Source organism: Podarcis tiliguerta (assembly GCF_965153285.1).
Source record: "Podarcis tiliguerta genome assembly, chromosome: 8".
NCBI lineage: Eukaryota > Metazoa > Chordata > Lepidosauria > Squamata > Lacertidae > Podarcis > Podarcis tiliguerta.
Genome location: NC_139541.1, coordinates 52,254,561 through 52,266,843, shown reverse-complemented (window position 1 = coordinate 52,266,843; position 12,283 = coordinate 52,254,561). Strand labels below are relative to the sequence as shown.

The 12,283-nt window shown below is 44.0% G+C and overlaps 1 protein-coding gene across 2 annotated transcripts in view; it reads left to right on the top strand.

The window, feature by feature from the left end:
• Window positions 1-12,283, top strand: part of FA2H (fatty acid 2-hydroxylase) — a 64,167-nt gene that overhangs the window by 28,772 nt on the left and 23,112 nt on the right. For both annotated transcript variants that reach the window (XR_014514318.1, XM_083452955.1), the window contains one exon: window positions 1,663-1,755. Coding sequence is in view for 1 of the 2 variants with exons in the window: in XM_083452955.1 (XP_083309081.1) it covers window positions 1,663-1,755 (93 nt within the window). In the remaining variant the exon portion in view is untranslated. The remainder of the gene's footprint in view (window positions 1-1,662; window positions 1,756-12,283) is intronic.

Below are 12,283 nucleotides of genomic sequence, written 5' to 3'. Positions count from 1 at the left end.
TGCATTACAAGAGAGTTGGACAAGATGACCCTTGGGGTCTCTTCCAGCTCCACAATTCTTTGATTCCATGACTTTGGTATGCGGTAGTTGCAGACAGAGCTTCTGCATAGATTGCTGCCCTCCACGAGAACTTTTGGCAGTAGCTTCCTTGGACTTTGCCTGGGGTCCAGATGATGTCTCAGTGGCATGGGTTGAGCATGCTCACTCTCCAAGGCCTGGGGAAGAGGCTCCTGTTGGTGCAGACTCCAGCTGCATGGGCCTTATGCACAACAGCATCACAATGAGGGATGGAAGAGGAATCCAGCTGGCTTCACATTTTAATATCTGCATGCCCCAAATACTGGAGAGAGCGCCTCATTCCCTACAAACTCTCTTGTGTTAAGACTGACAAAGGGGGTCCTCTTGATTGCCACCAGAAGTTTGAGGGGGTGGCCCAGGAGAGGGCCTTTTTGGTGGCAGCCCCTAGGTTATGGAATTCCCTCCCCAAAGAGGTGTGTCTGGCAGTTTCACTGTATAGCACTTTGCAATTGCCGAAGACACACTTCTTTGACATAAGAACACAAGAAGAGCCCTGCTGGACTTGGTCCAGTGGCCCATCTAGTCCAGCATCCTGTTCTCACAGTGGCCAGCCAGATCCTGAGTGCAAGAACAGTCTCCTCTGCCCTTGTGGTTTCCAGCAGCTGGCATTCAGAAGCATACAGCCTCCAACCATGAAGCAGAGCAGAGCCATTGCAGCTGGTAGCCATTGATAGCCTTCTCCTCCATTAATTATCTAATTCTTTTTTAAAGTCATCCAAGTTGATGGCCATCACTGCCTCCTGTGGATCCAGTTCCACAATTTAACTGTGTTTTTGGGACCTGCCCAATTCCTAGAACTGTAATTTGTCTTAACTGCTTTTAATTAGGGTAGGGAATTTAATCGTTATCTTCATCTATCTGGTTTTTCATTTTCAAAACAGTACATGAACCCAAACTGTGCTCTCCTCCCAAGTTCACACACCTCTGAAATTTGCAATTCAGCTCTTTGAGTAATGTGTAGAAAAATGTGCATATTAAAGGGAAAATTGTAAGAAAAATATATATAAACTAAATAGCATTCAAAAATGCAACAGCAGAGCGCACATAAGCCTGCTCCTTCTTGCTGTGCCCCCCTTTTTGGCCACTTCCGGTTCGCTGTGTAAAATGTGTTAAAAAGATCAGCAGTGATACCGACTGCTAGTGACTGGGCAGAGTGAAAATGTGGTAGTTTGCCTAAATGACCACCTTAAGGGATTATGTCAGATTTAACAAGAAATTGGCAGGCATTATCGACTATAGCAAAGATGAAGGGTTAATTAAAACCTATTGAGTTTTTTGCACTGTTTCATAGTCAGGTTTCTTGAGGACAACTCAGTCTGTTATGTGGTGTTGTGGTTAAGCGTGTCAGACTAGGAACTGAGAAACCAGGATCAAAATACCCACTGGGCCATGGCTCTTACTGGGTGACCTTAGAAGCCAGTCACTGCTTCCCAGTCTAATCTATCTCACAGGACTGTTGCCGGGATTAAACGGGGTCCTTCTGCTAGCCAGCCAGGGTGGAAACCGGCAACTAAAGTGAAGGAGTTTGGCCTTGGGCAGTTGCACATTTGCATTCAAACGTCTCTGCTTCTTTTGATCTCCTAGGACCACTCCAAGGAACAGAAGTCCTCCAGTTTTCCAGCAGTAACGAAGGACAGCAAGATGGACCCGAGGTGTAAAGCAGTAGATGAAGACCAGGTAAGAGGCAGAGCAGAAGGTGTGCTTCAAGTGGTTGGGGGTGAAGAGCCAATTGCAGAAGGATTTGGAGACACCCCAAAAAGCATCTCAAGAAGGGCATGTTCAATTAGTCGCAGGTCACAGGAGTCGGTGGTAGCTGCTCAGACTTCCTTTTCAGGATGATTTGTGCTCTTCACGCTATCTGTGGTGTCTTAGGCATTCCAGCGTAGGGTTAGCAGACCTCCAGGCTTGACCTGAAGTAAAGGTGAAGTGGCAGGTACGGGGCTTGAATCTCCAGGGGGGCTAGGGTGCCTTTAATAAACAATTAAAAATATTTAAAAATATATTAAGAAGACTGTACATGCAGCTTGCAGGCATCAGCCTGGTATCAGCTGCATAGAGACACTTATTGCATAGAGACACTCTGGGCAGAGTGTGCAGAAGGCCTGCCTGGAGGCACAGTCTTTTCCCATGAGTCAAAACCACAATGCTTTTCTCTTGTCTTCCACACATTTAATTATGACTTGGACATTTTTGCCTTTTGTGGTGAGCTGCTTCAAGATGGCTTCCAAATGTGGACCGTTTAACCCGATGGTTGCTGTTCTGTTCTGAACCTAGAAGCAGAAGAGCAACTCTGCACTCAGACATACATCACCCTGTGGCAGAGGGGGCAGTCTGCACATGTTGGAGGGGGGCAGTGATTATGTGGGTGAGGAAAGGGTTAAATATTCCCATCCATCCTCACTGGAATCACAGTCACGATTCCACCCCACACACTGTAATTTAGGAGGAGAAAGAGGTGTTGTCAACCTGGCACCCACAAGTGCCATGGGGCCTGTATAAACCTTTCTTGAAACTCCCAGGCAAGAGGCTTCCATTTAAAAACAGAGTTAGTCTCTATCCCTCCTAGAAAGAAAGTTAGGAATCAAAATGTGCAGGTACCCATCTAAACAATTTATGTGAAAGGATCAGCCTAGTTGCTTCCGCATGTGTGGGGGGTTTTTTTGCCAATGAGTGAAGTCAGAGCTGTGATTAATGAGTAAGTTTTTTTGGACACCATGTAATAAGAACCCACAGTGTCTGAAAGAGCTGCTGTTTTCCCCTGCCCTTTAATTCACTTTTCCTGTTCCTGTCTTATTTTCTAGGCAGAAATTCCACAAGTTAAGCCTTTTCTCCATTATGAGAAAAGTTTCATTATGGATGTATGCTAATTTTGTGTTATGCCATGTTCCCCATTGCAGCCATTTTCTGACTGGCACTCTCTCAAAAATCAAAATGTGTCACTGCGTCAAAAAACGTTGACAATCCCTCATGTAAAATGTTTTGAAGGACAGGGGAGAAGGGACACTCTTTTCCCATCCTGCTTGTATTCCAGGGATGAGGAAAAATCCAATTCAATTTGCATGTAAAAATGAATCTATTTAATTCACACTTGCTGAAACAAGTTTGAACTGAAACACAGGCATCCATTGATATTTGCACTTCCCCATAATTTTGCAATGCAGTCCTTGAGCCAAATAACGTGTACAGGCAACTCTCAACTGACTCAAGAGTTATGTTCTGGGGATCGTGTTCAAAGTCAGATTTGTGTATTAGTCAAAGCAAATTGTCTTCAGTGGTGGGTGGGATTCCCAAAGTCATTTTCCCTGCAACCCCGCCCCTTTTACATTCCCTTTAATGTTTTTCCTTATTCTCTCCCCCCAAATGCTTAAAGCCAAATATGCACAATTTAAATGCATGTAAGTTGTGTGTTACCTGTACAAATATCCATACATTCTATGATTCTTTGATTAGGGTAAAATGCTCATCAAATGCGTACGAGATAAGATACAAAAATGCATTTCATTAGGGGAAATTCCACACAAAAGGTGTATATTAGGAGAAATTCACATTAAAACACTGAAGTTCATAAGGACACGCTTTCTCTCTCTCTCTCTCTCTCTCTCTCTCTCTCTCAGCAATGTGGAAAAGTCAAGAACTTAACTTGCCACATGCCCACTATGGAGAGAGGGGGGGGGGGATTGTGGAGACTACTGCTGCTGCCATCACCTCATAAGGAAGAAGATGCCTACACTGGTACCTCGGGTTACATATGCTTCAGGTTACAGACTCCGCTAACCCAGAAATAGTACTCCAGGTTAAGAACTTTGCTTCAGGAGGAGAACAGAAATCATGCTACGGCGGCAGCAGGAGGCCCCATTAGCTAAAGTGGTGCTTCAGGTTAAGAACAGTTTTTCCATTTCTCTGTTTATCATTTTCACCTCATAAGGAAGAAGATGCCTATTTCCATTTTTATGGAGAAAATGATAAACAGAGAAATGGAAATACGGTGGTACCTCCGGTTAAGTACTTAATTCGTTCCAGAGGTCCGTTCTTAACCTGAAACTGTTCTTAATCCTTATGAGGTGATGGCAGCAGCAGTGGCAATCTCCAGAATGCCTTCTCTCTCTCTCTCTCTCTCTCTCTCTCTCTCTCTCTCTCTCTCTCTCTAGTGGACATGTGGCAGAGCAACAAAGCATTATATAATTTTAGAGTTGGAAGCCCCTTGCAATGCTAAGATCTTACTTCCCTACTGGATGGAGTTTTGTTCTACTGCCAAGCACCCACTCTTTTTAAAAGTTGGGGAGAGGGTAAGAGGGCAGGCGTTGTGAATGCTGCCGCCGAATTGCAGTTGTTTTTGTGGGCTGAGATCAGTACTATAATGCAGTGCGTTGTTTTGTTTTGTTTTCTTTGAAAAAGAAGAAGCTTTAAACAGGCAAGAGTAGGATTTAATAAATTCTAGGCTGTTGGGTTTTTTGTTGTTTTGTTTTACATTCATTATTGTGTGAAATACTCCTCAATCCATTGCTTACTTTCTTCCTCCCTTGCTAATGTTCTTCTGCACTCCAAGTCCCTTTCATGGTTTTGTGACAGAGCACCTCCCTTGCATGCAGAAGGTCCCACATTCAGTCCTCGACGACATCTCCCTCTCTGCCTGAAACCCCAGAGAGCCACTATTGCATTTGTATCTTCCCCTTCCTTCAAGGATCTCAAAATGGTGTGCACAGTTTTCCTCCTCCTCCATTTTATCTTCACAACCACCTTGTGAGGTAGCTTAGGCCAAGACGCAACGACTGGCCCGAGAGCTTCATGGCTGACTAGGGATTTGAACCTGCGTCTCCCAAGGCCTAGTCTGACATTCTAATTCACGCCGCTTTACAAATGTACGGTGAACTTAATTTGGAATACGGTGTACAGTTTTGGTTGCCTCACTTCAAAGAGGATATTGCAGAGTATAAAGAGGCACTTTGGGGGTTTGGGGGCATGGCTGTCAGCGTTTTGCTACTTCTGCAAAGTCAAGGCAGTGCCAACCCAGAGGTTAGATTACTTTCCCCCAGTGTCTGTCTTGAAATCCAGCCAGTTCCATAAAATGAAAACCAGAAAAACCCACCTGATAGATTTCGAGTAGCAACTCCAAGCAAGACTTCCAGTGGCTGCTGCGGAGGATCCCTGGAAACAACCCAGGGCTTGTTTTCAGGTGTCAAGCAATTCAAAACAACTTTCAAACACAGAAACAAGGTGGCTCCAGAAAGATATATAGCTATGACTCCTCATAAATAAATACAACATCTCGGGTATCAAAAGAGGAATTGGAAAAAGGGAAAGCAAAATGAGCAATTCCCCTATAAGGAAAGCATACAACATTTGGGACTTTTTAGTTTTAGAGAAAAGGTAAGAGGTGACATGATAGAAGTTTATAAAATCATGCATGGCATGGAGAAAGGAAGCAGAGATTTATTTATTTATTGAGCTAGATGGACCAATGGTGAGACTTTATGTATGTAGGCAGCTTCCTAAATACAGTTTAAAGATGAGGAACCCTAATAAGAGAGATCTGAAGGGGTCATGGAGTTGTCCATCAACTGGGAGTACCTGGACACCAGGTATATTGAATAGACACAGACATTTGTCACCTGGTCACAGTCCTCCTCACTATGGTGGCATTTGCTCTATTTCAGTGGCTATTACAGACCTTATTCCTAAATGTTCATCTATGTGTATACCCATTTTATGCAAACCTGTGTCCTCTTTCACCATCCTAACTTGGGAAGAGGGAGAAAAGGGGAATGTGATGATTTGACAGCATCTGGATTTGTGAGAATAAGCCAGTGAGTGGGTGGTATAAGGCCTGGGAAGACTGTCTCCCTGTGAAAGCAACTCAGGTGAGTGACATAAATCCAGTCCATAATCACCGTGGGAGAAAACCATCGGACTCAGCAGACCTAGAATATAATGGGCCTGCTTGCTTTTCTATTCCCCCGGGTGACATTAGATTAAATTGTCACTTATTTGGCAACCATCCAGAAGACACTGAGGTGCTTATTAGTACCTCTAACTTGAATTTGTTTAACACATATCAAACCAACCTATCATCTTCTTTAGATTACGTAACCATTTTAGGGTTGCCTTATGTCCGGGGAAAACCCAGACATGTCCTCTTTTGAGGGCCAATCTGCCCATCTGGGCATATTATTACATTTTAAAGGAAATGTCCAGGGTTTTTTTTGGGGGGGGGGGGGGGCTCAGGCTGTCCTCTTTTTTGCTCTTCAAGATCTGGCAACCCTACCATTGCTGACAAGTGAGAGGGAATCCTTTGAACACAACTTGCCTTTTGCAAGGCTGTGATGTGGTTCTGTACAATATTCTCGGGCAGTGCCGGATTTACATATAAGCTAAACAAGCTATAGCTTAGGGCTCCACTCTCTTGGGGCCCCCCAAAAAAATTAAAGGAAAAAACCTGGATCTACATTTCCAAAATATAACAAGTAAAATAAAACCTATATACAGCAACAGTGTTTTGTGTTGTGTAGGCTCCTATGATGTAAGTAATGGGCCTCACCTGCTAACCTGCTCCCTAAAATATCACTGGTTTGCTCATTTCTATATATAGGGTGCCTACATTCTGCATGGACTGGTTGTATGGCAAAGTGCAAATAGCTTTAGATACCTATTAGGTCCATAAATTACTATATAGCATATATTCAACACAAAAAAACAGCGACAATTTGTTGTTGACAAAGGACAGCTGGACAGACATATAAAGGGCCCCATCACCTTGGGTAGCTTAGGGCCTCATCAAACCTAAATCCGGCCCTCTTCTCGGGTGTTAATTGGAGAAATATTTATTTCTTTAGAACATTTTGGGCCAGCCAAAAAGTCTCCCAGAGTGAGTTACATACAGTCACTTCAAAGAAGACCGTCCCTGCCCGCAAGCTTGCAACATGAAAAACAACCACAACACCCATGGGGAAGAGGACAGTGAAGGGAGGGGGGGGGGCTGTGTGCGAAATCACACCCAATTCCTCTTCACAGGGAACTCTAGGAATAGATAAGAGATCAGTAAATTCAAGTGTGCACTGAACACAGCTTTCCAAATCTGAGCATATTAAAAGGCTTTGCCCAACTCCTAGCAGAAATGAAGACTAGCTCCAGGTAATCCCTGTGAAGGAGGACACCCCGTAATAAGCAGCAGCCACAGTTGAAAGAGCCAGCCTCACTTGCTTCCATGGCCAGAACAAAATTTGATACAGACCCACTTTAAACAGTCACAGTGGTATCATGGTGCTTTAAATGTATGGTGTGGATGTGGTCTTGATGTCCTGCAGTTTGGTGGTGTGTGCCTTTGCATCTCTTAACTATGCCCCCCACCCCTCTTGAAGGAGGTTCCAGCCTTTTTGATGCCTTTGAGGTTTCACCCATTTAGCATAAGCATAGCCACAATGATTTTTCCTCTGCTTTTCCCAGGCGAGGTCTGTACATTAAAGCTCCGTGACTGAGTGCCCCCCCCCCCCCGTTTTGTTTTTGCTCTGGAGCTTCCACCATGAAAAGCTGCTCTTTAAAGCTCAATCAGAGCACAATTTGAAGAAAACTCAAACTGGCGTTTGGCTCAGGGCAAAGGAAAACAATGCTTGACATGGACCTTTTAAGTGTGGGCTTGTTCCTGGAAAGAGTTCCTGGAAACTCCTGCTTGGGGAGTGTTCTTCAGCCCTGTGGAGCCTTCTCTAATGGGCTTCAATTTAATCCCCTATGCTGTTTAGCATCTACATGAAACTGCTGACTGGAGTTATCCACAGTTTTGGAGTACGTTGTCAGCAACATGCTGATGACACACAACTCTGCTTCGCCTCTGCATCTGCAGGTGGGGCAGTGGATGTGTTTGTCTTGACATTGGTAATGGACTGGATTGTCTTGTCTTGATAATGGATTGGATAAGAGCCAACAAACTTAATCTCATATCAGACAAGACCGAGACACTGTTAGTGGGTGGTTCCCTAGATGGAATGGCTGAGTAGTTCCCTGCTTTTGATGGGGCTACACTTCCTCTGAAGGAGCAGATACATAGCTTGGGGAAACTCCTGGGTCCTTTGTTGTTGCTTGAGGCTCAGGTGGCCTTGGTGGCATGGAGTGTCTTCCACCAGCTTCAGCTGGTGGCCCAGCTGCACCCCTATCTGAACAGGGATGGCCTAACTTACGTTGTCTATGCTCTGGTAACCTCTAGGTTAGATTAGTGCAATGTGTTATATGTAGGGCTGCCTCTGAAGATGGTTCTGAAACTTCAGCTAGTGCAGAATTTGGTGGCAGGCTGCTCACTAGGGCAGGATGGTTTGAACATATTACAGAAAATCCTGGTCTAGCTGTTTTTGACCTATAAAGTGCCTCAGGACAGGATCTTAATACCTCAAGGACTGCCTCTCTCCATATGAACCTACCCAGACCATGAGATTATTCTTTGAGGCCCTTCTTCATGTGTCTCCTCCATGACAGGTCCAGAGGGTGGCAACACAAGAATGGGATTTTTCTGCAGTGGCTCTTCATTTGTGGATGGCTGTCACCAGGGAGGTTTGGCTAGTGCCTTCATTTTGTTGTTGTTGTTGTTAAAGATTTTATTGATTTTCCATTTTCAAAACAAATATCCAATATCAATACTAAACATTAGTTTTTCATCCCCCCCCTTGACTTCCCTCAGCTTCCATTTCTGGTTTATTACATCAAATGATACGTTCTGCTGTTTATATACAATACTATGTTATCACAGTGTTATTATTCCTTGTTTATGTAAGTAAAATTGTAAATGTTTATTTAAATCCTGCCAACGAGTCCATTTTTTTTTGGTGTTTCTTCAAATATATTGTAAAAGGTTCCCATTCTTTTTCAAAGTCCCTGTTGTCCTTTCCTCGCAGTTTGTCCGTTAACTTTGCTAACTCTGAGTAGTTCATCAATTTTTCTTACCATTGTTGCATTTTCCCACCTTACTATTTCCTGGTGTGGTAACTTTAAAACTTCTTCATAATCACAAGGTTCTTTCTTCACAGCAACAGTTTTAACTTCTTGTATAGTAAACCTTTCTGGAGGTACCCCCTTATTGCTTCTTTGTGATCTTCTAACTTGAACACTCTCCCCCTCTGAACTATCTTCCCCTTCTGATTCATCTTGCTCAGGAGAAATTGGTTCAGCTTTAGGAGATTGTGTACTGGGACCCTCACCACTATCACTTTCAGAACTCTCTTTAATTTGTGGCTTTTCTTCCTCAGATTTCACAAATTTATCTGTATCATCAGAAGATAAAACAACTTCTGAATTTCCATGTAAACGAACCCAACCATCTTGGTCACAAAACTCTGCATGTCTTGATATGACAACTCTGCCACACCCTAGTGCAAAACGATACCCCTTTGACCAACTTTGATAGCCAACAAAGCTAAGTCTCTTTGCCTTGGGTTCTCCTTTCCTCCTCTGTCCTTTTGGAATGTGAACCCAAGCCCAGCAACCAAAAGTTTTAACATGGTCCAAAAAGGGTTTTTTTCCATAAAGCAAAAAATGAGGGGTATTGTTTATGGTAGAATGAAACAATCAGTTCTGTATGTAGTTAGCACACAGAATTCCTTCCCCCCAAAACTTCTTGGATAAGCCAGAATCACATAGCATAGAATCTAGCATTGTTTGCAAAGACCTTATCTTGCTTTCTGCAACTGAATTTTCTTCAGGCGAAAACGGACACGATTTACGGTGACTAATACCACGCTTTTTCAACCAGACCTGGAGGGCTTCAGACATGAACTCGCCTCCACGGTCACTCTGCAACTGGGTAACTTTGTAGGGAAACTGCCTTTCTATATAGTTGACCCAATTCTTAATCAGTTGACCAGTTTCACTTTTGTGTTTTAACAAGTATACCCAAGTATACCGGCTATAATCATCCACAAGAACCAAAAAAAACTTTGCTCCTCCTTCAGAATCTGCAAATGGCCCACAAAGGTCTGAGTGTACTAAAGCAAATGGCCTCTTGCTAATTCTAGTACTTTCAGGATAAGACCCTCACTTACTTTTAGACTCCTTGCAGGTATTGCAGTCTAGAAAAACTGAGCATTTTTTCATTTTAATTCCCTTACTTAATTCTGGCATTTTTGTAATACTGCGGAAATTGTTGTTGTTTAGTCGTTCAGTCGTGTCCGACTCTTCGTGACCCCATGGACCAGAGCACGCCAGGCACTCCTGTCTTCCACTGCCACCCGCAGTTTGGTCAGATTCATGTTTGTAGCTTCGAAGACACTATCTAACCATCTCGTCCTCTGTCGTCCCCTTCTCCTTGTGCCCTCCATCTTTCCCAACATCAGGGTCTTTTCCAGTGAGTCTTCTCTTCTCATGAGGTGGCCAAAGTATTGGAGCCTCAGCTTCATGATCTGTCCTTCCAGTGAGCACTCAGGGCTGATTTCCTTAAGAATGGATGCATTTGATCTTCTTGCAGTCCATTGGCATGCCCCAAACGACGATGCCACAGATGCTGGCACTCATCATGCAAGGTGTGTTGAAACACATTCACCCTCACTTAGTCTGGCTCGGTACAGAGCTCTCATTAGAGTAATTTTGCTGCCAGCAGTGTCTCTAATGTGTATCGCTCTCAGTGCTTGCCAAATCTCACTTGCTGTTTCAAGGTCTCGCACATGAGATAACTGAGACTTCTCTAAACTCAAAATTAAAATGGCATAGGCTTTGTCCTCCAGCCTTTGGTCTGCTTCATCTACTTCTTCATCCTCCTCTTTTACAGGAGGGTTAACAATAACAGTCCAACATTGTTCTTTCTTTAAAAACGCCTGCATCTGTAAACTCCATGACATATAATTGGACTCTCCCAGTTTCTCTACTGGAAAATATGAAGCTCCCCCTTGAGCTCCAGCTCCAAGTCCAGCCAGGGCTCCACCCAGCTTTCAGCTTTCCACTCAGTCCTTACTCACACGTGGCTTGAAGAAATGTTCGGCTCCTGGTCTCAAACAGACTCTCCCTGCCGATGCCTTCACACAGCCAGCTGCTTGAGAAACGCTGAGTTGCTTCCAGTCTCTAGGTTCTTTTCACACTCTGTCTCTGCCCACTGAGGACTGGGGGCTGGGCCCATAACCTGTTGGAGGGGGATTTCCAGCTGGTGGCAGAGGACAGAGTGACTCCAGGAGACATAGGTGTAAAAACCCAAACTAAAACGAAGACTTTATTACAAAACAATAAACAAACTCTGGTGGGTGTTATTCCTGCAGGCGGGCTACAAAACTCAGCTTTTCCCCCTTATAGCCATGGCCAGCCAATTAATCCCAGAAACTTCTTAAAGGTATACACACATGTTTCTGTGCCGAATGTCCCCTAACACCTGTGCCCACTTAATCATTACTGGTCTGACTTCCTCATCTTTGGTTTCCCATTCCAACAGTATATTATACACCTTTTCTTAATAGTTTTGAATTATTGTCTATAATATCCTTTTGGAATTTTGAAACCATGTAAGTAAATCCTTTCTTATTATCTTCTTTGAAAATTTCATTTAGTTGTCTATGTTGCAACCAACTCTGGAGATTTTCCTTTATCTCATCATAAAAGGTAAAGGTAAAGGTACCCCTGCCCGTACGGGCCAGTCGTGACCGACTCTAGGGTTGTGCGCTCATGTCACTCAAGAGGCCGGGAACCGGCGCCGTCCGAAGACACTTCCGGGTCACGTGGCCAGCGTGACAAAGCTGCACTGGTGAGCCAGCACCAGTGCCGCACACAGAAACGCCGTTTACCTTCCCGCTATAAAGCGGTACCTATTTATCTACTTGCACTTAGGGGTGCTTTCGAACTGCTAGGTGGGCAGGAGCTGGGACCGAACGACGGGAGGTCACCCCGCCGCGGGGATTCAAACCGCCGACCATACAATCAGCAAGTCCTAGGCACTGAGGTTTTACCCACAGCGCCACCCGCATCCCCTTTATCTCATCATAGCCTTTCAATTTTAACTTTCCTTGTTCTGTTAGTAAGTCTCTGTTAGTTAGCCATGTTTCTTTCATTGTTGATGTTTTAACTGCTAATGCTTCAATAGGTGATATCCACCACGGAGTTTTGGGTTCCAGTAATTCTTTATACTTTTTCCCATACCTTTATTAAAGATTTTCTTATATGATTATGGAATCCTTTGTGTACTTTAGCTTTTCCATACCACAGATATGCATGCCAGCCAAATCTGTTATCATGTCCTTCCAACTCTATT